General features: G+C 41.0%; 1 protein-coding gene across 1 annotated transcript; it reads right to left on the bottom strand.

Moving 5' to 3' along the window:
* Positions 1–1,852: 1,852 nt before the first annotated feature.
* Positions 1,853–17,986, bottom strand: LOC115294787 (alcohol dehydrogenase class-3). Its single transcript, XM_029942827.1, has 9 exons — positions 17,900–17,986; positions 13,217–13,318; positions 11,502–11,643; positions 10,882–10,969; positions 6,517–6,736; positions 6,106–6,366; positions 5,273–5,408; positions 2,364–2,502; positions 1,853–2,166 (listed from the first exon to the last, which is right to left on the bottom strand). The coding sequence occupies exons 1-9, from the start codon at positions 17,909–17,911 to the stop codon at positions 2,142–2,144; spliced, it is 1,125 nt and encodes a 374-aa protein (XP_029798687.1). The 5' UTR covers positions 17,912–17,986; the 3' UTR covers positions 1,853–2,141.
* Between the last annotated feature and the right edge of the window lie 2,625 nt (positions 17,987–20,611).

Genomic DNA, 20,611 nt, shown 5'->3' with positions numbered 1-20,611 from the left:
AGATGTGCTTATCCTAGGATATACAGTTGGCTCTTGAACAATGCAGGGATTAAGGATGCCAACCCTCCAAAACATCACTAACAGCTTACTGCGAACAGGAAGCCTTACTATAACAGTTGATTAACACATACTTTTTAAAAAAAATTTTGTTGTTTGTTTATTAGTGAGACAGAGATAAATAGAGCATGAGTCGGGGCGGGGCAGAGAGAGAGAGAGAGACACACACACACACGCAGAATACGGAGAAGGCTTCAGGGTCGGAGCTGTCAGCACAGAGCCTGATGAGGGGCGAACCCATGAACCGTGAGATAGGACCTGAGCCGAAGTCAGATGCTTAACTGACTGAGCCACCCAGGAGCCCCAACACATACGTATTACAGACAGTATTCTTACAACCAAATAAGCTAGAGGAAAAAAAAATGTGAAGATAATCATAAGAGAAAATACATTTATAGTACCGTACTGTAAAAAATCCATACATGTGAATTTGTGCAGTTCAAACCTATGTTGTCCAAGGATCAACCACACATCCTAAGTAATGAGGATTACTAACACAATGAGAATGCAGAAGATGTATAAGAATGTTTCACCAGTGGTGTTAGCAATATAGAAATAGCTTTGGAAGCAGCTTTATGTTATTATTTGGACAGCAGATAAATGATAGTATTTTATAGAACTGAATACTAATGTATAGTATTAAAATTAATGAGAGCATCATATGGATGAATCACACAACAGCATGAATTAATCACACAATAATGAGTAAAAAACGAAAGCTGCAGAATGTATTTACCAGGTTTTTTATGCCGAAGACTAGAGGGTTAATGGATATGTATAGTAAAAGTGTGACAACATGCAAGAGTGAAAAACACCAAATTCTCGGTGGTGAAGAAAAGATGTGAACAGATATTTCACAAAAATCTTCTAGACACGAAAGGCAATGTGGTCTAGAAGTGGTGAAACATTAAGATTTGAAAGAGTAGCTGGGAGCTTTGGAATTCAGTATGTACTTTAAAAATTTTTTTTTAATGCTTTTTATTTATTTTTGAGAGACAGAGAGAGACAGTGCGAGCAGGGGAGGGGCAGAGAGAGAGGGAGACACAGAATCCGAAACAGGCTCCAGGCTCTGAGCTGTCAGCACAGAGCCTGACACGGGGCTCGAACCCACGAACAGTGAGATCTGACCTGAACCAAAGCCGGACACTTAACCGACTGAGCCACTCAGGCGCCCCTCAGTATGTACTTTTTATATGCTTGGAAGAGTTCATAGAGCCACCACCAGCACACATACACCTACTTAAGCACAAAGGGTAGCTTCATCAATGATGGTTAGCGCCCAGTGTGGGCCAGATGCCATCCTAGGAATTGGGGGGGAGGATCTCTAAGTCTGAACAAGGCATGGTATCTGTTCTCAAGAATGTAATCTCACAGAGGCAGAGCTGGGTTCTCATTAACTTTGCCAATGATGGCAAGGGAAATGTTGTCTTTTTAAAAATGTTTATTTTGAGAGAGAGGGAGAACAAGGGAGGGGCAGAGCGAGAGGGAGACACAGAATCTGGAGCAGGCTCCAGACTCTGAGCTGTCAGCAGAGAGCCCGATGCAGGGCTTGAACTCAAGAACGGTGAGATCATGACCTGAGCTGCAGTAGGATGCTTTGACTGAGCCACCCAGGTGCCCCAGGAAATGTTCTTTAGTAAACGAGCCAGAGACTCTTAAAGGTTAAGCAGAAGTTACTGAGGATGGAAGAAGGCATGATTAAGATACTCACCACTGCCCTGTTTCCTCTAAAGAATGAAGATAACGGTACAGGAACCATGAGGATGAATTCAGCATGAAACAGATCACAACTTCACACATAGGAAGAAATTACTTTTATTGTGTTAGAATATTCCTTAATGAGTTAACAATGATTCATGTGAAGGAGAGTTCAGAAAGCTAATTTACGACCGTATTAGCTTTGTCCTGATTAGAGATGTATGAATCATACACAAAAGATTACTCCCTAGAACAGGTTACTCTAAAAGTAGTAGAAGAGAAGGTCTAAGAGACTCTGAGCTTGGAAGAGCTTCTCCATGCTTGTCTGGCTGTTCCAGTTGGACCACAAGAGTTAGGTAAAAAGATGGACATATTTTCTGTTGAATTTAAAACTTTACAACCGTTCGAATGCTATGAGAGAAGGAAGCAATAAACAGTTTTAAATATCTTTTTTTGACCTGAGCCAAAGTCATACACTGAGCCAACTGATCCACCCAGGCACTCCTAAATGATTATCTTTTATGACCACCAAAACAATTTTTTACGCTTCTCCATAAACCCCAAATCATTACTACCTTTTACAATATATAGCTAACGAGGAAGCTTACCTCTTTCCTGCATGCATCAGTTCAAAGGCTTCATTAATTTGATGAAAAGGCAGATTATGAGTCACAAATTCATCAACTTTTATCTTTTTGGACATATACTCGGACACCAACTTTGGAACACTTTCCACACTCTTCCATCCTAAAAGAAATCACACACCTATTAATTCTGCCAACAAATCTTTGCAGTATGCTTATCACTTAGTGGGTGACAGGTATTTAAGGAATAAATTTTTGGAACTACAATGTATTATGTAAATGAAATAAGTCAATTGGAGAAAAGACAAATTATATGATTCCACTCATATGTGGAATTTAAGAAACAAAACATGAACATTCGGGAAGAAGAAGGGAAAAAGAGGGTAACAAATCACAAGAGACTCTTAACTACAGAGAACAAACTGAGGTTTGGTGGAGGGATGTGGGTGCGAGAGGGACTAGACAGCTGATGGGCAGTAAGGAGGCACTGGGGATGAGCACTGGGTGTCATAAGTGATGAATCACTGAATTCTACGCCAGAAACCAATACTGCACTGTTTGTTAATTAAAATTTAAATTAAAAAGAAAACCGACCAAAAAGAATTTTCTCATGCATTTAAGAGGACTGAAAAAAACTTCAGTCTCAACATACAGAGAAAGAAGAATTTAAGGTACATCTTTAGTTAAAAAAATAGGAAATGCCTTTTCAGTATTTTCCTTTTTCTGTGTTAAGATTTACTAAAATCTCATTAAGGTTTTAGCCAATTGAGACTTTTAAAGTACGCAGGATAGAACCCTGGAAGTCTTAGAAGAAGGTTATTTAGGTCCACAACAGCAAAGATTCTATAATAACGAAATTTAAGGAAGAATAAACCTGATGTAATACATGACTTTTATATCTTTGGTTTTAAAGTTTTTTCTTTTTAATTTTATTTATGCATTTGAGAGAGAGAAGAGAAAGAAAGAATGAGTGAGCTTGAGTGGGGAAGGGGCGGAGAGAGAGAACTCCAAGCAGCCTCTGCACTGTCAGCACAGAGCTTGATGCAGGACTTTAACTCATGAGCTCTCAGATCCCAACCTGAGCTGAAACCCAGAGCCGGATGCTTAACCAACTGAGCCACCCAGGCACCCCTTATTTTTTTATTTTAAATTTAACAATGAAATTAGGGATACCATCTCACAACAGAAACAGTGAAACTGAAAACAAAGTGGGACATTTTTTACCTATATAAGATTTTAAACAAAATCAGTGCTTCAATCTTTCACTTGAATTGAAAGAAGCAATAAAGCAACAGACACCTTCCAAGCTTTTACACCAGGGACACTTTGTAGCTCATTTCAAAACTCTTTTGAGCCTTTTCCAAATCTCCCTCTTTATATTCACGAATTGTTTTTTTCTTACTAATTATAGGACTTTTCCTTTCTCCTTTCTTAAAGAGTATTTTTATTTATTTTAAATAAGTTCCATGTCCAATGTGGGGCTTGAACTCACAAGCCTGAGATCAAGAGTCAAGCTCTACCATCTGAACCAGCCACGTGCCCCCTTCTTTCTTCTTCAAATCCCCTGGTAACCGAGACCAGTACAGCCACCTCTATTTGTTAGACCAAAACTTCTATTTACATCTGTGGGTCATATTTTAGCAACACCCATCACGTCCCAATGCTCTAGCTTCTTTCCCCCCTAGCAAGTGCTGGGGGGAAGAGGCTTCCGTGAGAAGTTCTGATCAACCCCTGGCTCAATCCTCCAGGTTTAGAATGTCTTTTTTTTTTTAATGTTTATTTTTGAGAGAGAGAGAGAGAAACAGAGCATAAGTGGGGGAGGGGTAGAGAGAGAGAGGGAAATACAAAATCCAAAGCAGGCTCCCGGCTCTGAGCTGTCAGCATAGAGCCCTACACGGGGCTCAAACTCATGAACCATGAGATCATGACCTGAGCCAAAATCAGATGCTTAACTGACTGAGCCACCCAGGCGCCCCTAGAATGTCCTTTCAAATACACTAAGGACCTGAGAGGATGTGTGGCTTAGAAGTCTGTTCTGAGATACTCAAGTGAGGCGTACATCTCGTTGGAAAGGTCCGGTTAGTCAGCTTGACATTTTTAAATGGTGAATTCTGTAGTACAAAGACAGGAAACTTCAGCCAAACACCTTTATGCCCTCTTGATCTTCTCCTCTGGCCTTCAAAAAAGCTGGCATGATAGGGGATCTTAACACCTTGTTAAGTACAGACTAAAAATACATGCTAAGGGATTTTTTTTTTTCTCTAAAAGGATGGTGAGAATATAAAGGTACTTTTTAAAAAAACATACCAAAGCTTTAGGTTTCATTCATTCACGCCTGGTGGGATACACAGGCATGATCAGTGCCTCCTGGCTGAGCCACTGCCAAAAAAGATGGAAACTTCTCAGCGTTCTATCAGTAGTTAGGCAACCCCAAACCAAAAGGGGAAAAAGGATCAGTCTGGCAGCCTTTCAATTCTCTTACAAGGTTCTGTCTAACAGAGCATTATCAGTTGAAGACTTTATATTGGGTACTGCTGAAATCAGTACTATACAGACAAGAGGATGATTACATCCAGCGATAACCAGACTCTGGAAAAATGAGCAGAAATGCCGACAACCTATTTAAGCCCACAGCATGAGTGTGGCTGACAATGTTGTTTGAATCCCTGGAAACAACTTCTAACTTCCGCCCTACCCCCCAACTATTTCCTCATTAACAGAATACTGATTTTTTGTGTGTAAAAAGTGGGTCTTGTGTTTCGATGAAGTGGAGTGTCTACCCAGCCACGAAGCCCTCCTATTAAAAAAATCACTATGCAATATCTTAATGATGAGAATGCAGCCCATGAAAATTCTTAAAGCAAAAATCAGCCTGGGATAAAATTCTGCTGATGGAAGTGTCAACAGAGAAAATGTGCTCACCGCCAACTTACCTCCAAAGGCAGTGCCTTTCCATGTGCGGCCTGTTACCAGCTGAAATGGGCGGGTGGCGATCTCTTCACCCGAAGCAGCCACGCCAACCACCACGCTGACTCCCCAGCCTTTGTGGCAGGCCTCGAGCGCTGCTCTCTGCAGAGGGGCGGGACCCAACACAGGAGTCAGTGCACTCTACTGACAGTCTCTGCGTCCCCGGTTACTTTCGTGGGGAGGGTGGTGGCGCAAGGCTTTTTTTTAAATGACAACAAAATGATTAAACTGAATAGTCAATGTAATTTTATTCAAGTTTTAATAAGGTATTTAAAAAATGTGTTAATCTGGCTAAATATTAACACAAAATGAAAGAATTTAAAGCTTTTATTTGCTGTCTAGTTATAAAAGTAAATCCTAATTCAAAATTCTAAAGACTTTTTTTTTTAAATTTATTTTTGAGAGACAGTGTGAGCAGGAAAATTCTAAAGACTTTAATAAAGGAAGGTGGAGAAAAGTAGTATTTTGCAGAGGGTAAACTTTATGTCAAGTAGGTGCTATTACTGTCTGCATTTTACACCTGAGGAAACAGGTGGAGAGACGCTGTTGCTCAAGGTTAGTAAAGCAGATGGAGATGACCCCTGAAAAATACACAGGGGTTGGGAAACTGACATCCTGCCTAGTCAAAAATTCACATGTAATTTTTGACTCCCCCCAGATTTAACTAATAGCCTCTTGTTGACTGGAAGCCTTACCAGTAATATAAACAGTTGACTACCACCTAGTTTGTATATGTATCATATACTCTATTCTTACAAGAAAGCTAGAGAACAAGAAGGAATGGCGCTAACACACTTACCATGACTTTCACGTTACCAATGCACTCAAAGGAGTAGTCCACTCCCCCATCAGTCATTTCAACGAGCACTTCCTGGATGGGTTTACTGAAGTCTTGGGGGTTAATGCACTCAGAGGCTCCAAACTCCTTGGCCCTTGCAAATTTATCTTTATTGATGTCCACACCAATGATCCGGGATGCACCAGCCACCTTACAGCCCATGATAACCGCCAGTCCAACTCCTCCCAGGCCGAAGACGGCACAAGTAGAGCCAGGCTCCACCTAATAGTAAACACAGTGTGTAAGGTACTCACTGCACGAGAGTCAAGGAAGTCACTAGGTTTCTGACACACTGCGCCAGTTTCACATTCCAGCAAAGCTCCGCTGTACCAAGTTAGAAGGCGGAAGCTAAAGCCCGGGCCAATCTCTTACCTTGGCAGTGTTCACGGCAGCACCATAACCAGTTGAAATTCCACAACCCAGAAGGCAGACTTTATCCAAAGGTGCTAACGGATCAATTTTAGCAACAGAGATATCAGCCACAACTGTATATTCAGAGAACGTGCTGGTTCCCATGTAATGTAAAATTGTCTTTCCTTTGCAAGTAAATCTGCTAGTGCCATCTGGCATTAATCCTTTCCCTTGAGTAACTCTAAAGAAAATAAAAAAGAGAAAGGCAGGGTAAGATCAGGTTTCCCAAAACACATAGGAAAAAGAAATCAGTTTTAAATATGACAGGTAGATAGCAAGTATGCTAAGCCACAAAGCTGACTTTCTATTTATTGTCTTTTTTAATAATTTAGCACCTTTCAGCAATGCCTTATTAGAAAACTTTACAAAAGACTTATAATCCTATATATCTTTCCCAACATTCAATATCCTTCCAGATCTTGTTGTTAGGGTACTAAGATAAATTTAACAGATACAAGTTATGGATCAGAGGAAATAATTTGAAAATTCCAGCACAGGAGTGTCTGGGTGGCTCAGTCAGTTAAGTGTCCCATTCTTGATTTTGGCTCAGGTCATGATCTCAAAATTTGTGAGATGGAGCCCCATGTGGGGCTCTCTGCCCCTTCTCTGCTTGGGTGCTCTCTTAAAATAAACATTAAAAAAAATTTCATGAAAAAACTATGAGCAAATATAACTTCTTCGGGCATACACCCAAAACTAGAATCTACACAGGATTATGAGCAATTATGCAGATCAGGTGATGAAAATAGATAGCCAAACTGGCTAATTTAGATCTTTCAGGAGGCTTTGTTAAAAGACTAACAATCCTTAAGGATTCAAGTTATCTTTTCTTTCTCTTCTTTCTCTGTAACTTTGTGGCCTGTGTAGTTGGTAACACTAATAAAAGATAAAGGAAAAAACAAACTCACAAAAGTAACCAGTATGATAAATGGTATCAAAACTTGTTTTGAGGGGCACCTGGGTGGCTCACTGGTTAAGCCTCTGACTTCAGCTCAGGTCATGATCTCATGTTCATGGGTTCAAGCCCCGTGTCAGGCTCTGAGCTGTCAGCCTGCTTCCAATGCTGTGTCTCCCTCTCTCTCTCTCTGCACCTCCCCATTCATGCTCTGTCTCTGTATCAAAAATAAATAAAACATTAAAAAATTAAAAAAATTGTTTTTGATATTCTAAATAGACAAGTAATATAATGTCCTGCTTAGGAATACAGGCCCTAAAGTGAGACACACTTGGGGTCAAATCCTGTGTCATCTTGGGCCCGTTAATTAACCTTTGTGGCTTAGCTTCCTCACTAGGAAATGGAGAAACAATCATATCTTAAAGATTGTTATAAAAGTCAAATGAGGTGTTATGTAAGGCATTGCCATTGTGCCTGGCGTGGAGTGTTAATAAATATTTATTATTTTTAAAAATAATGCACTACCATTTTATGTACATTCACAGGCTAATCCTTTGGAATAAACAGTAATAAACAAATACACAGATAAAGGGCAAATGGATTGCCTCTAGACTGAAGAGTAAATACATTTCCTTTGAGAGAAAAATATATCCAGAAGCAAAAAACCAATCTGTGACACAAATAACTGTTATATCTTTAAGAGCAAGTAAGTTTGTTTAGCCTTCCTTAATGTAAGAAACCACTTTTGTCTCAGAGGAGTTTCTTGAACAAAAGATGATGTGGGACACATTTTATGCTTTGAAAGGACTTGTCCTTCTGAAAGGCTACAGGGAGTCACAAAAAGCCCAGCACCATTATTATACTTGACATGTCCCAAGCTGTTGGACTGTGTTTGAAATTATTTTTCAAAATGAGGTTTATTTTGGTTCTTGCTTTGCCAAAATTAACTGGACTTATGTTATAAAGTGAATGACATCTTGTTTCCCAAAAATATAAACTAATTTTGTCAATGGCACTAGAAAACAAATGCAAGAGCCCACGATCTTTCATATATGACTCAATTTTCTAGGTCATGGACCCAGCTCCAATGTATGTGTGGGGGGGTGTGTTCCCTTACACAAAACACAAAGTAATTCTTGGCCACCAGCAGGGTCCTGACAATTCAGCTCAATGCTGAGACCTGCTGCGTGGAGACAGCATCAGATCCCACAGGTTCAGGACTCAGTCCTACAAGACTGCCCCCCACCCTCCGCCTCAGATGCCAGCTGCAAGCCCCCAGCTGTCACCAGTGCTTCTGACCCAATGGCTACAGATGGCAGGTTCCAAAGATTTCCTCCTTAGGATCTTTTAATTTCCTAGAGTGGCTCACAGAACTCATGGAAACACCTATGTTGTTATTATTTATAAATGTTTATTTATTTTGAGAGTGAGTGAGAGCAGGGGAGGTAGAAAAAGAAAGGGCGAGAAAGAGAATCTCAAACAGGCTCCATGCTGTTAGTGCAGAGCCTGATGCAGGGCTTCAACTCACAAACTGCGAGATCGTGACCTGAGCCGAAATCAGGAGTCAGAAGTTTAACCGACTGAGCCACAAAGATGCTTGTGTTATTATTTATTTTTATTTGTTTATTTTAGAGATCGAGCAAGCACAAGTGAGAGACGGGGCGGGGAGAGAGAGAATCTTAGGCAGACTCCACACCCAGCACAGACGCCCAATTCAGTGCTTGATGATCCCACAATCCTAAGATCATGTCCTGACCTGAAATCAAGAGTTGGGTGCTCATTAACTTAGGTTATTAAAGGATATGATAAAAAATATGAATCAACAGCTGTTGAAGAGATGCATAATATGAAGTATGGGGAAAGGCTGAGGAGTTTCCATGCCCTCTCCTCAATCTACATGTGTTCACCAGCCCCAAACCTCTCTGAACACAGTCCGTTTGGGATTTTATGAAAGCTTCATTATAGCCATGATTGACTAAGTCATTGACCACTGACTGATTCAACCTGCACACCTTTTTTCCTTACCAAAGGTCAGGCTGTTGCTAGGTTGTCTAAGGGTTTCCCAAAAGTTACCTGCACTTTTATAGTCTACATCACAGGAAATTATATGAAATTTTAGTAGCTCTGAGCCAGAAACTATGGCAGAAGTCCCCATACATATGAGGAATATGTTTCTGGTCATCTGAATGAAATCACAATATTGTATCCAGCAAATCCAATCCTAGGAAAATACTCAAGAGAAAGTAGTCATGTATTCACTAAGAGCTAGGCAAAGGAATGCTTACAGCAGCATAAATCACAACAGCCCCAAACATTTAAGGAGCAATTTAAATGTCCGTCAACAGGGGAAATGGATAGAGATAAATAAATAATATTTAGAATGAAATATGACAAAGCAACAAAAAGAAGCGATGCACAGAGCAACTTAATGTCTACATCTCGTAGACATTATGAGAAAACCAAACAAAAGAGTACACAGTATATGATTCTATTTATATGAAGTTCTGTAGCAAAAGAAATCAGAATAGTGGTTCCCTTTGAGGGAGGCAGGTACAGACACGCAAGGGAGATGAATGACTTTGTAGGGTGCTGGAAGGTTCTCTATCTTGATCTGGATGGTTATAACCATTAGGTGTGTATATATATAACTATTCACTGAGCTGTACACTTAAGGCTTATAGTACTTTATTATACATGTCTTACCTAAGTAAAAGGAAAAAGGGGAATACAAGATCTTAAATTGCTTCAAAGAAATAGTTTCTGAGGTGCTGTTACCATATTACAATAAAGTAGCTACCTTTTCTGTGTCAAGGAGTAATGTTATCTCTTGTAGTCTTCCTAGTAACCTTATGGGTTTCATTACTTTGATTTCATGGAAAATAAAATGGCTCACAAAAATGATTCTATTTAGGGGCACCTGGGTGGCTCAGTCGGTTAAGCGGCCGGCTTCAGCTCAGGTCATGATCTCACGGTTCGTGGGTTTGAGCCCTGCATCGGGCTCTGTGCTGACAGCTAGCTCAGAGCCTGGAGCCTGCTTCAGATTCTGTGTCTCCCTCTCTCTCTGACTCTCCCTTACTCACGCTGTCTCTTTCTGTCTCTCAAAAATAAATAAAAAACATAAAAAAAATAAAAAAAAAAGTGATTCTATTTAATTTCATGAGCATGTCCCTCCTTAATATATATTTTGGCAAATTTAGCTGAGTGTTGTGGAAGAAGAATGGGTTCAGAAAATTCTGCTTTACCTAATAGCTGATGATACTGGGCACACCACTTAATTGAGTCTTAATTTTCTCATCTGTGAAAATGGGGATAACAAGGATAGTGAGGCTACCATAAAGCTAGAATGAAATAATTCTATATTGTAGAATGCTCTGTAAAGACTGCTACACAGTTACTTATTGTTCTAAGGATCAAATAACAAAGATACTGACCTTATCTTCTGGCAAAGGTTTGTCTTAGGGTTTAGACAAAATTTGCATTCTCCACACTGTGGTATGTAAAGTGGGATGACAGTATCACCTGGGAAACACATGCAAAGACATTATTCTGAATCGGTCGTGTCTGTTTCTAAATGGATACACCAGCCCCTGCAAGTTCCCACTCCTGGCAACTTGTGCAGCTTTGCAAAGTTAACAACCTCACCTCAGAACTTTACCTACATAACATCATTCAGACATTGCCTGACTTTGCAAAAGATGCAAGTTTCAAAATTTTTATTGAGTTGAAGCTCTTAAAACTGTACCTGGAGAACAAAGTCATTTAATATACTGACTCACCGATGAATCTTTACAAATTCTTGTTTAATTGGTCAAAACTGGCTTTGGAAACATAGTTATACTTAAATGAACAGTACCTTGCAAAATCAGAAAGAAAAAAAAAAAACCTCTCAAATATTTGTGTTTCCCAGATAAGGAATAAAATTCTTCCTGACAAATGACTCAGGTGATAAGGTGTTCATAAAGGAACAATGTATAGCTTATCTGAAAAATAATTTCCTTGTAGAAATAAGTTGAAATTATAAAACTAAGAGTGGTTCAAATATCTTCCTTACCTGCCTTCAGGTTAGTAACTCCTTCGCCAACACTTTCCACGATCCCAGCCCCTTCGTGTCCCAAGATCACTGGAAAACTCCCCTCAGGATCAGCCCCGCTCAGGGTGTAGGCGTCGGTGTGGCAAACTGCAGTGGCGATAATCTAGGGGGGTATCAAGAGCGCTTAAGTGTGTTTGCATGCAACCCAGACAGATACAGGTCAAAGGAAAGACATTTTTAATACTAGATTTCATTGATTCTGAGATACCTTTCTTTCATATTTTAACCTCTTTAAAATCTTAACAATTGGAACTGGCAGCATTTTTTTTTAGTGATACAGAAAAGTCATGGTGTGTTTATATGCAAAGAAACAGGGCATGGCTACCCGTCTTCAGGACAGGCCAGCAAGGGAGAGTGAGCAAGGAGATTTACGGGCACTGTGCCTACAGGTGTGGAGAGGAGCACGACCTGTGTACAAAGCACATTTCACTGCTGGGATCCTTGTGACTGTGGACAAATGTGGTTCCTAAGAAGGTACGGACTACTGCTGAAATATGCCTGCCTGCTTATTCAGGCCCAAATTCAGTTTTTAGAGAAACCACCTCCCTTTTTGGCAGCCACACATAATTTCTACTTAAATAGCCCTTTATTCCTATCTCTCTGGCTTTTAAGTAGCTGATCTTTCCAAACCACTTACAGCACAGAAAGGAAGCCACAGGGTGTTTATATTTACGCTTGTCTCTCACCTATGTACCTGCTTACAAGGTAACACTCCGCTGTTAGTGGTTCCCCAGGGAAGACAGTGTGCCCCATACAGCTCAGCTTAGTATCCCAGGACACATTTTCTTTTTCACTGGCAAAATCACAATCAGGTTCATTTCTGACTTAAAGACAAACATACAAATGGTCATAAAATTACTGGGTCTCGGTTGAAAACAATCTTAAACTTATTTGGCCCTGGGCTCCTCAACCTGATATTTGATCCGTGGGAGCATAAGCATTTGTTTGGAGGTAGGACGGGGAAAGTATACGCTAATTTACAGCAAAAAAAAAAAAGAGCTTATTTTTTTCTAGAATGTTAGTTTTATTCAACAGTCACTACTTTAAAGTATTAATTTTACATCAAAACAAGTGTAGAATGTTAAAAAATATCCAGCTGGCTGCCTTGTGCAGTCCTGTTCTCTCCAGGGGTAACTTCATTTCTCTGCCACAGCAGAGGTTGAGAAGCACCAGACTACTGAATCCCCTGAACCCTGGCCTGGCCTGCAAGGGTCAGTACATTTTAAAGCTCTCCAACAAGCGGACTTCACTTGCTTGTTGCTCCAATCAAATCAGGAACCTCTTTCCAAATCTTATTTGAAACCTCCACTAACAAAACTGAAGACCATTTATTTTTTTTATTTCAAATGTGTCATCATACATTTTAAGTTACGGGCTTGGCGGAAAGGGGAGCCTCCTATAAAGTTGTCTTAAACACAGGCTAGGAATATAGATTGCAGTGATCCCGTGATCCAGGGGGAAGGCTGCTCAGCTCACCATCAAAAGCTAAAAAGAGGGAGAGGAGTGCTGCGAAAGTGAAGTGGGTAAAGTAAGAGGAGGATGTTGTGATGCCCAGGTTGGAGGACTTTCACTACTTTCTCCTTAACGCTGTCCTTGGGGATTTGTCCGCAGAGGATTCATCTCCCCAGAGACCTCATTGTAAGTCTTCTTTTTCAGTGCCCTCAATGTGTCATTACCTTAATTCGCACTTCATGAGCCTTTGGGGGTGCCACCTCCACCTCCTCTATGGAAAGAGGCTTTCCTGCCTCCCAGGCAACTGCAGCCTTGCACTTGATAACCTGAGATGGGGGAAAAAGAGAGCAGGTTGTTTATCCTCCTGTACTAAGAATGAACTACTTATTAATTTAAATCCTGATTACTAATCTTAGAAAATATATCACAGAGTCACAAAAACCATAACCTCTAAGTGATATGGAGAATTATTTTGCATGTTTTAAAGATTTATTATTATTTTTTAAAATTGAAAAAATTTTTTCCCCGATAGAGATATGGAGACGTGTGTGTGTGAGCTGGGGAGGGGCAGAGAGGGAGAGTGAGAATCCTAAGTAGGATCCACACTGTCAGTGCAGAGCCCCATGTTGGGCTTGAACCCACCAACCATTAGATCTTGACCTGAGCCAGTCAAGAGTCGGACGCTTAACCAACTGAACCACCCAGGCGCCCCTTGCATGTTTTTAGATTTCATATAAGTAATGTTCACTAAAAAAATTTAATTGATGACTACACGTTCAGTTGTAAAAGCCTCTTTGGGTTAAGTTTTATTAATCAAATACTTAATGATCATCTAGGAGCATGTTAAAAATACAGGTTCCTGGGGCACCTGGGTGGCTCTGTCAGGTAAGCCTCCAACTTCAGTTCAGGTCATGGTCTCATGGTTCATGGGATCAAGCCCTGTGTCGGGCTCTGTGCTGATAGCTCAGAGCCTGGAGCCTGCTTTGGATTCTGTGTCTCCCTCGTTCTCTTCCCCTCCCCCACATGTGCTCTATCTCTAAAAAATAAATATTAAAAAAATGAAAAGAAACACAGGTTCTGGGGCATCTGGGTGGCTCGTTCAGATAAGTGTTGGACTCTTTGATTTTGGCTCAGGTCATGATCTCATGGTTCCTGAGTCTGAGCCCTGCGTCAGGCTAACAGCACAAAGCCTGCTTGGGATTCTTGCTCTCCCGCCCCCCTCCTCAATATAAATAAATAAAAACTTAAAAAAAAATACAGTTTCTAAGACAATTTGATTCAGTAGGTCTGGCATAGGATCCAAGGAATCTGAATGCTTAACACATAGCCTATGGTTTAAGTTAACACTGTTTAGTGCAAAATTGCAAGGTGGGAAGGTGCATAAGGAGTATCAGAATGGGGGAACATTAAATTAGTATACTGAGGGGCACCTGGGTGGTTCAGTGACTCCTGATTTCTGATCAGGTCATGATCTGACAGTTCATGGGATTGAGTCCCATGTCGGGCTCTGTGCTGACAGCATGGAGCCTGCTTGATATTCTCTCTGCCCCTTCCCTCACATTCTCTCAAAAATAAATAAACTTAAAAAATTACTGAATCTACCCCTTTTAACTGTGCTATAATAAGACAGTAGCCACTTGCCATGTGTGCCTATCAAGCCGAATTGATATAAACTGTAAAAGGCACCCAGATTATGAAGACTCAGTACAAAAAAAGTGTAAGTATTTCAATATTTAAAAATATTAATTACATGCAAGGCAGTAATTTGAATATAGTAATTCCCCCTTATCTGTGAAGGATACATTCTCAGACGCCCAGCGGATGTCTGAAACTATAATTACTATGTTTTTCCTATGCAAACATATCTATGATAAGGTTTAATTTATAAATCAGGAACAGCAAGGAATTAACAGAATTATTGTAAGTTATGTGAATACAGTTTCTCTCTCAAAACATCTTACTGCACTGTATGTACTCATCCTTCTTGTGCTGATGTGAGATGATAAAATACCTACATGGTGAGGTTAAGTGAAGTGAGTGACCTAGGCACTGTGAAGTAGTGTTAAGCTACTAATGACCTTCTGTTAATAGGTCAGAAGGAAGATTACTTGCTTCTGAATGCAATACCTGACTGCAGGTAACAGAACCTATGGAAAGTGACACCATGGGTAAGGGGGGATTACTGTAAAATGGATTAAATTTTAACCAATTCTATTTTTTATTATTCATTTATTTCTTAAATCCATTTTTAATGTGGCTACTAGAAAAATAAAGATTACATATGGAACCTGTATTAATATTTTTATAGCGTAGCATTACCTTAGAAATTCTAATCAGTACAGGCTTCCTTTACTAGAGAAACGGGTGTAATGAGGACAGTAAAAAAAAAAGTTTTTATTGAAGCATAGTTAATATACAATATTCCGTTAGTTTCAGCTGGACAACATAGAGATCTGAGATTCATATGCATTAAGAAATGATCACCACGATAGGTCTAGTTATCATGTCACCATACAAAGTTATTGCTATATTATTGACTTTATTCTCTATGTTGTACTTTATATCCCCATGACATCTTTATATCTGCAAGTTTGACCTCTTAATCCCAGTCACCTATTTTGCATCCCTCCCCCGCAAAAGTTTTGAGTTCACATAATGCTTATGAAATGTGTTGACAGAATAAAGGTTACAAACTGCTGAGTTTGTAGGAGACAGACCTGAAAGTCAACACTTAACAAAAAGTGTAAGTTAAAGGGAGAGGCACAAAGTGGAGAAAGAGTGTTAACGTTCGTTGTTGGGTTTGAAATAACTTCACTTTAAAAAAAAAAAAAACATTTTAATGTTATTTTATTTTTGAGAGACAGAGTAGGGGGCGGTGGCAGAGAGAAAGGGAGACACAGAATCTGAAGCAGGCTCCAGGCTCTGAGCTGTCAGCACACAGCCCGTCATGGGGCTCAAACTCACAAACAGTGAGATCATGACCAGAGCTGAAGTCGGACGCTTAACTGACTGAGCCACACAGGCGCCCCTGAAATAATTTCACCTTTAACTAGGATACCCAAGGATGAGAAAAGGTTACAAATAATAGTAATTAAACACCTACAAATATAAAAAGCTATTGTGAGGAATAAATGAAAATGAATAAAAAGTCGCTAATATAGTCTTTGGCATAGTGTAGCTTTCAGAAACAAGTAATATTTATTAGTAGCAGTAGAACGAAGACTGGAGGAAAAAGAGAGTTGAACTTTAGAGAGAGCTGAGCGGCTTGTGTAAATTGGTGAGGCTGGAAATCATTATTTTTAAAATTAAAGTGTAGATATTAAATCTGATGGTAAAAAAAGGATTCAAACATTGCATTAGAATGTTTTCACCTCAAAGTACCATAAACCTCAAAAACAAAATCACAAAGGTCAAATGCAAAATAGTCATATCCTAGAGAATTCAGGCAACAAGAATAAACATAATTCATCCATCACCTTTTTTGGGGGTTGGGGAGGCAGAAGGAGAGAGAGAATCTTAGGCAGGCTCCATGTTCAGCGACAGAGCCCAACCCAGACTTGATCCCTTGACCCTGGTATAACGACTTACGCTGAAATCAAGTCAGACAGTTCAACTGATTTAGCCACCCAGGTGTCCCTACTTCATCCATAATCTAAGTTTTTAAATTAAAAAAGCTTTAAGTTTATTTATTTATTTTGAGAGAGAACGCATAAAGTGGCGGGCAGAGAGAGAGGGAGTGAGAGCATCCCAAGCGGGTGCCATCGGGTCAGCATGGAGCTCCAGGTAGGGCTCATTCCCACCAACGGTGAGATCGGGACCTGAGCCCAAACCAATAGTCAGATGCTTAACTGACTGAGCCACCCAGCTGCCCCAATAATCTAAATTTTTACACCCCCCTCCCTCCATTTTGAGGAATGTTTTAAAGATTAACCTTTTCCTTTAATGACAATTCTAAGCAAACAAAAGCTCCACCCTAAATCCACTTTGCCCCACTTCAACTCTGAACAATCACAGGATTGTAATTTTTTACCTTCTCCAAATAAGAGCAGTTCATTATAAGGAAAAACAACTTTCCAGTTTGTTAAGTATGAAAGATCGTTTAGCACTTAACATTTCTTTTCAACCTCAACATTTAGTGTCATAAGTCTTTCTAAAGTTTGCAAAACATTAAAACACTAAGCAACTTTAGACTGATTATTCATGTTATTCGTGCATTTCTGCCGTTCTTTACCATCTAATGTATATTTCAGGAACCTGGAACAGTTCCTTCAAAAGGGACAGACCTGGCTCACTATCTTAATGTGACCACTAAGGAAGACCAACGTCTTAAAAGTCTCAATTTTTGGCCGGCAAAATGGGGATGGGACTCGCAAAAGTGTCACGGTAGGATCAAAAGAGGTAAGTTCCGGTGCCTTAAGTGCTCAAAACTGCTACTACTGAAAGGGACCCAGGAGTCTTCCCCAAATACATTCTTTGGTGGCACAATAACTATTCAATTAACAATTACAATCATGAAACACAGCAACTTAAGGGTTAGGAGCACGGGCTCTGGCTGTAGTTCTGCTAGCTGCAAGATGACTCCAGGCAAGGTACTAATTTTTGCATGCGCAAAGCGTGAGCGCTCCTAAACCATTTCTGCGGACACCCCCGCCCCCCAACTCTCCGGTTCTGCCCACCCTCCTCACGCTCGGGCTGTCCCCAAAGCATCGGACCCTTTAAAGTGAGCAGCCCTAACAAAGATTCTTCCCTCTTCTTCCAGCAGAGCAGCTTGCCCGAGGCGCCGTTTCAGATCCGGCAGCTGATGTCAGTCTCCCGGTCGAGGCCAGCGCAGTCAGGGACCCGGTTCCGCCCCGTGCTTTCCCTTTCTATTCTTCCCGGGCTCCGGTCGCGTGCACAGTCAGGCCTACCTTGTTCGCCATGTCCTCAGACTCCGGTCAGTGAGTGGCGGACATCCGGGGTGGGCCGCAAGGGGCTGGGGAGGTGGGCGGGACGTGCGTCCGGCGTAGGGGGGCGGGGCGGGGGCGGGGCGTGCTTCCGCCTACGCCTGCCCGGGGGGCGGGGCGTGAAGGCTCTTTCCCAAGGCCAGCCTGTGAGCGGAGGGCGGGGCCTGAGGTGTGGCGCCGCCGGCGCGCTTCAGCGCGCCCACGTGGTTTCACCTCCAAAGCTGGAGGGTTTTCCACGAGGCTGGAGGGTGGTGGCTTTGTGGCAGAAACCTGCCGGCTAGTTGCAGAACATCTGTGTGAGGAAGGTTTTTTTTTTTTCCCCTTCTCTTGTAACGTTAGCCCAGACGGTGTAGATAAGGCTTATGAAGCACAGATGTGGAAGGTGAGGGACCAGGAATTTAACTGGAAGCAAGTGAGAAAGAGGACTGCACCATTCTGTGCTGCTTCTGGGTGCGCTGTGACTTGAGGACACGAGTAAGGTCTAGCCCTTCAAAGGACTCTCCGTTGATGTGAAAACTGAGCTGGAAGAATGATAAAGGAGAGACGAAGGAGGTATCCATTCGGGAAACTTCCCAGGGTTCTATTCCAGCTGCTTTTGAAGGGTGAGTGGGAATTTTAGTGGTTGGTAGGATTCAGAAAGAAAACTACAAGGAGTATGAGTGAGCGAAAAGCCTCTGGAAAGTGAACGTGTTTGATATGGTGTGGTTTCGGAGTGGCCAGAGTGGAGAGAGAGGGAAGATGGAGTATTTCTCAGTTTATTCAATGTTGTGGATGCTGAATTACTTTAAAATAGGTCTACCAGACCACTTTCTTTTCTCTGCTTCTCAGTCTTTTTCGTGGCCCTTTTTGCTCAGTATGTATCTTAAGGGCTGGTGATCTAAAAAATTCTGTCCAGGGGCGCCTGAGTGGCTTAGTAGGTTAAGTGTCTAACTTCTGCTCCGGTCATGATCTCACCGCTCAAGTCATGATCTCACCATTGGTGAGTTCCAGCCCTGCGTTGGGCTCTGTGCAGACAGCTCAGAGCCTGGAGCCTGCTTCGGATTCTGTGCCTCCCTTGCGCTCTCTGCCCTTCCCCTGCTCATGCCCTGCCTGTTTCTCTTTCTCTCTCTCATAAATAAATAAACATTAAAATAATTAAAAAAAAATCTCTCCAGTATTTTTCCCTTCGCCCCACCCTTTCATCTACATCATGACTTTTAACTTCTTTTTATAGAAGTACAGCTTCTGGTTATGAATAAGGATGGGTGTGGTCATCTCCAGATTTGGGCATACAACTGCTTACTAGAAATCTGTCTTCATTTGTCATCTTTTCTCCTTAAAGGAACTCTTTCTTCTGTCTTTTTGTGGCCCCACCATGCGACTACTTGCCCCAGCCAGAAACCTGGAAATCACAACTTCTCCCCGTCCCTCCTTAGCACCTGCATTCAATCTGACACCAAACTCAAAATACCTCTCATATCTTGTGTCCCCCTGCTGTTTCCCCCACCCCACCCTCTTACTGCTGCTGCCTTAGTGTAGGGTCTCATTGTGTCTTACAGGGTGTCTGAAAAGAGCCTCCTATCTAATGTCTCTGTTTTCAGGCCCCTGAATATAATGCATTTCCAACTAATTCCCCCTTAGTGATCTTTCTGAGAGATCTTCCTGAATTCATGTCATTTCCTTTCACCTTTTATAGTTTTTGAATGCTGTGGATTATAATGAAATAAATGTCATTCAACTACTTAAAAATCTTCAAGGGCTCAGACAGGGATAAAATCCAGACACTAGCTGGGCCAGTCAGGTTCATGCATAGCATGGTTCCTACTTATCTCTACATCCTTATTTTTTGCTATTCTACACAAATCTCATTCCAACCTTATGGAACATTTGCATTTTCTTAAAAGGACTGTTCCCTATTTTGATTCCAGGCATTTGTATGTGATAGACCTTCTGCTTGGAATGTAGCAAGCATTTTTTTCTTTCTTTCTTTTTTTTTTTTTTTTAGTGAAAGAAAGCTTTTAACAGAAAGTTAATGTTCTTTTCCCAATTGTAAATATATTGTCTATCTTCTGCGTTTTTGTGGTACCTTACTCGTGTGCTAGTTTCCAGTCTGGCACGTAAGGAGGTTGAAAGTTGTCACTCCATCCTAATAAAAAGTAAAAAGTGGAACAAACTGAGATCAAAAACTCTTTTTAGATCTGTCAGAAAATTGAGATCATAGAGCAAACCAAAAATTCCCAAATTGGAGAGTCAAATGGGTGCAGAGAATCACAACTTATTAGAGGAGAAACCCACCTTTGGGGGAACTCATATTAGTTTTGGAAATGTGAAGTGCAATTGAATTGCTGGAGGCTTAGTGTGGATTAAGTCTGGGAGTTAACTCCAGAGAGATCTAGTCATAGGGGGAGTCCTCATAATTTTGTGACTTCAGGGAGTATGCAGGGAGTATGCAGGAGTTGGCCTATAATTAGGCGTTAGTTACTAGAGTTGAAAAAGGGTCTTGGGCAAGCTGCTCAGTGGGAAGGACGGGAAGGAAGTTTTGTTTTGGTTCCTGTCTTGAACCTAATGGAAATGAAAACACAACGAAATTTCTGGTATATAGTGAAAGCAGTGCTAATAGGAATAGCAGTGCTAATTTATAGCTTTGGATATACTGGAAAAGAATAAAGATTTGAAATTAATCATATAACATTCAAC

Source organism: Suricata suricatta, chromosome 1, assembly GCF_006229205.1.
Source record: "Suricata suricatta isolate VVHF042 chromosome 1, meerkat_22Aug2017_6uvM2_HiC, whole genome shotgun sequence".
NCBI lineage: Eukaryota > Metazoa > Chordata > Mammalia > Carnivora > Herpestidae > Suricata > Suricata suricatta.
This window is presented reverse-complemented; position numbering and strand designations above follow the sequence as displayed.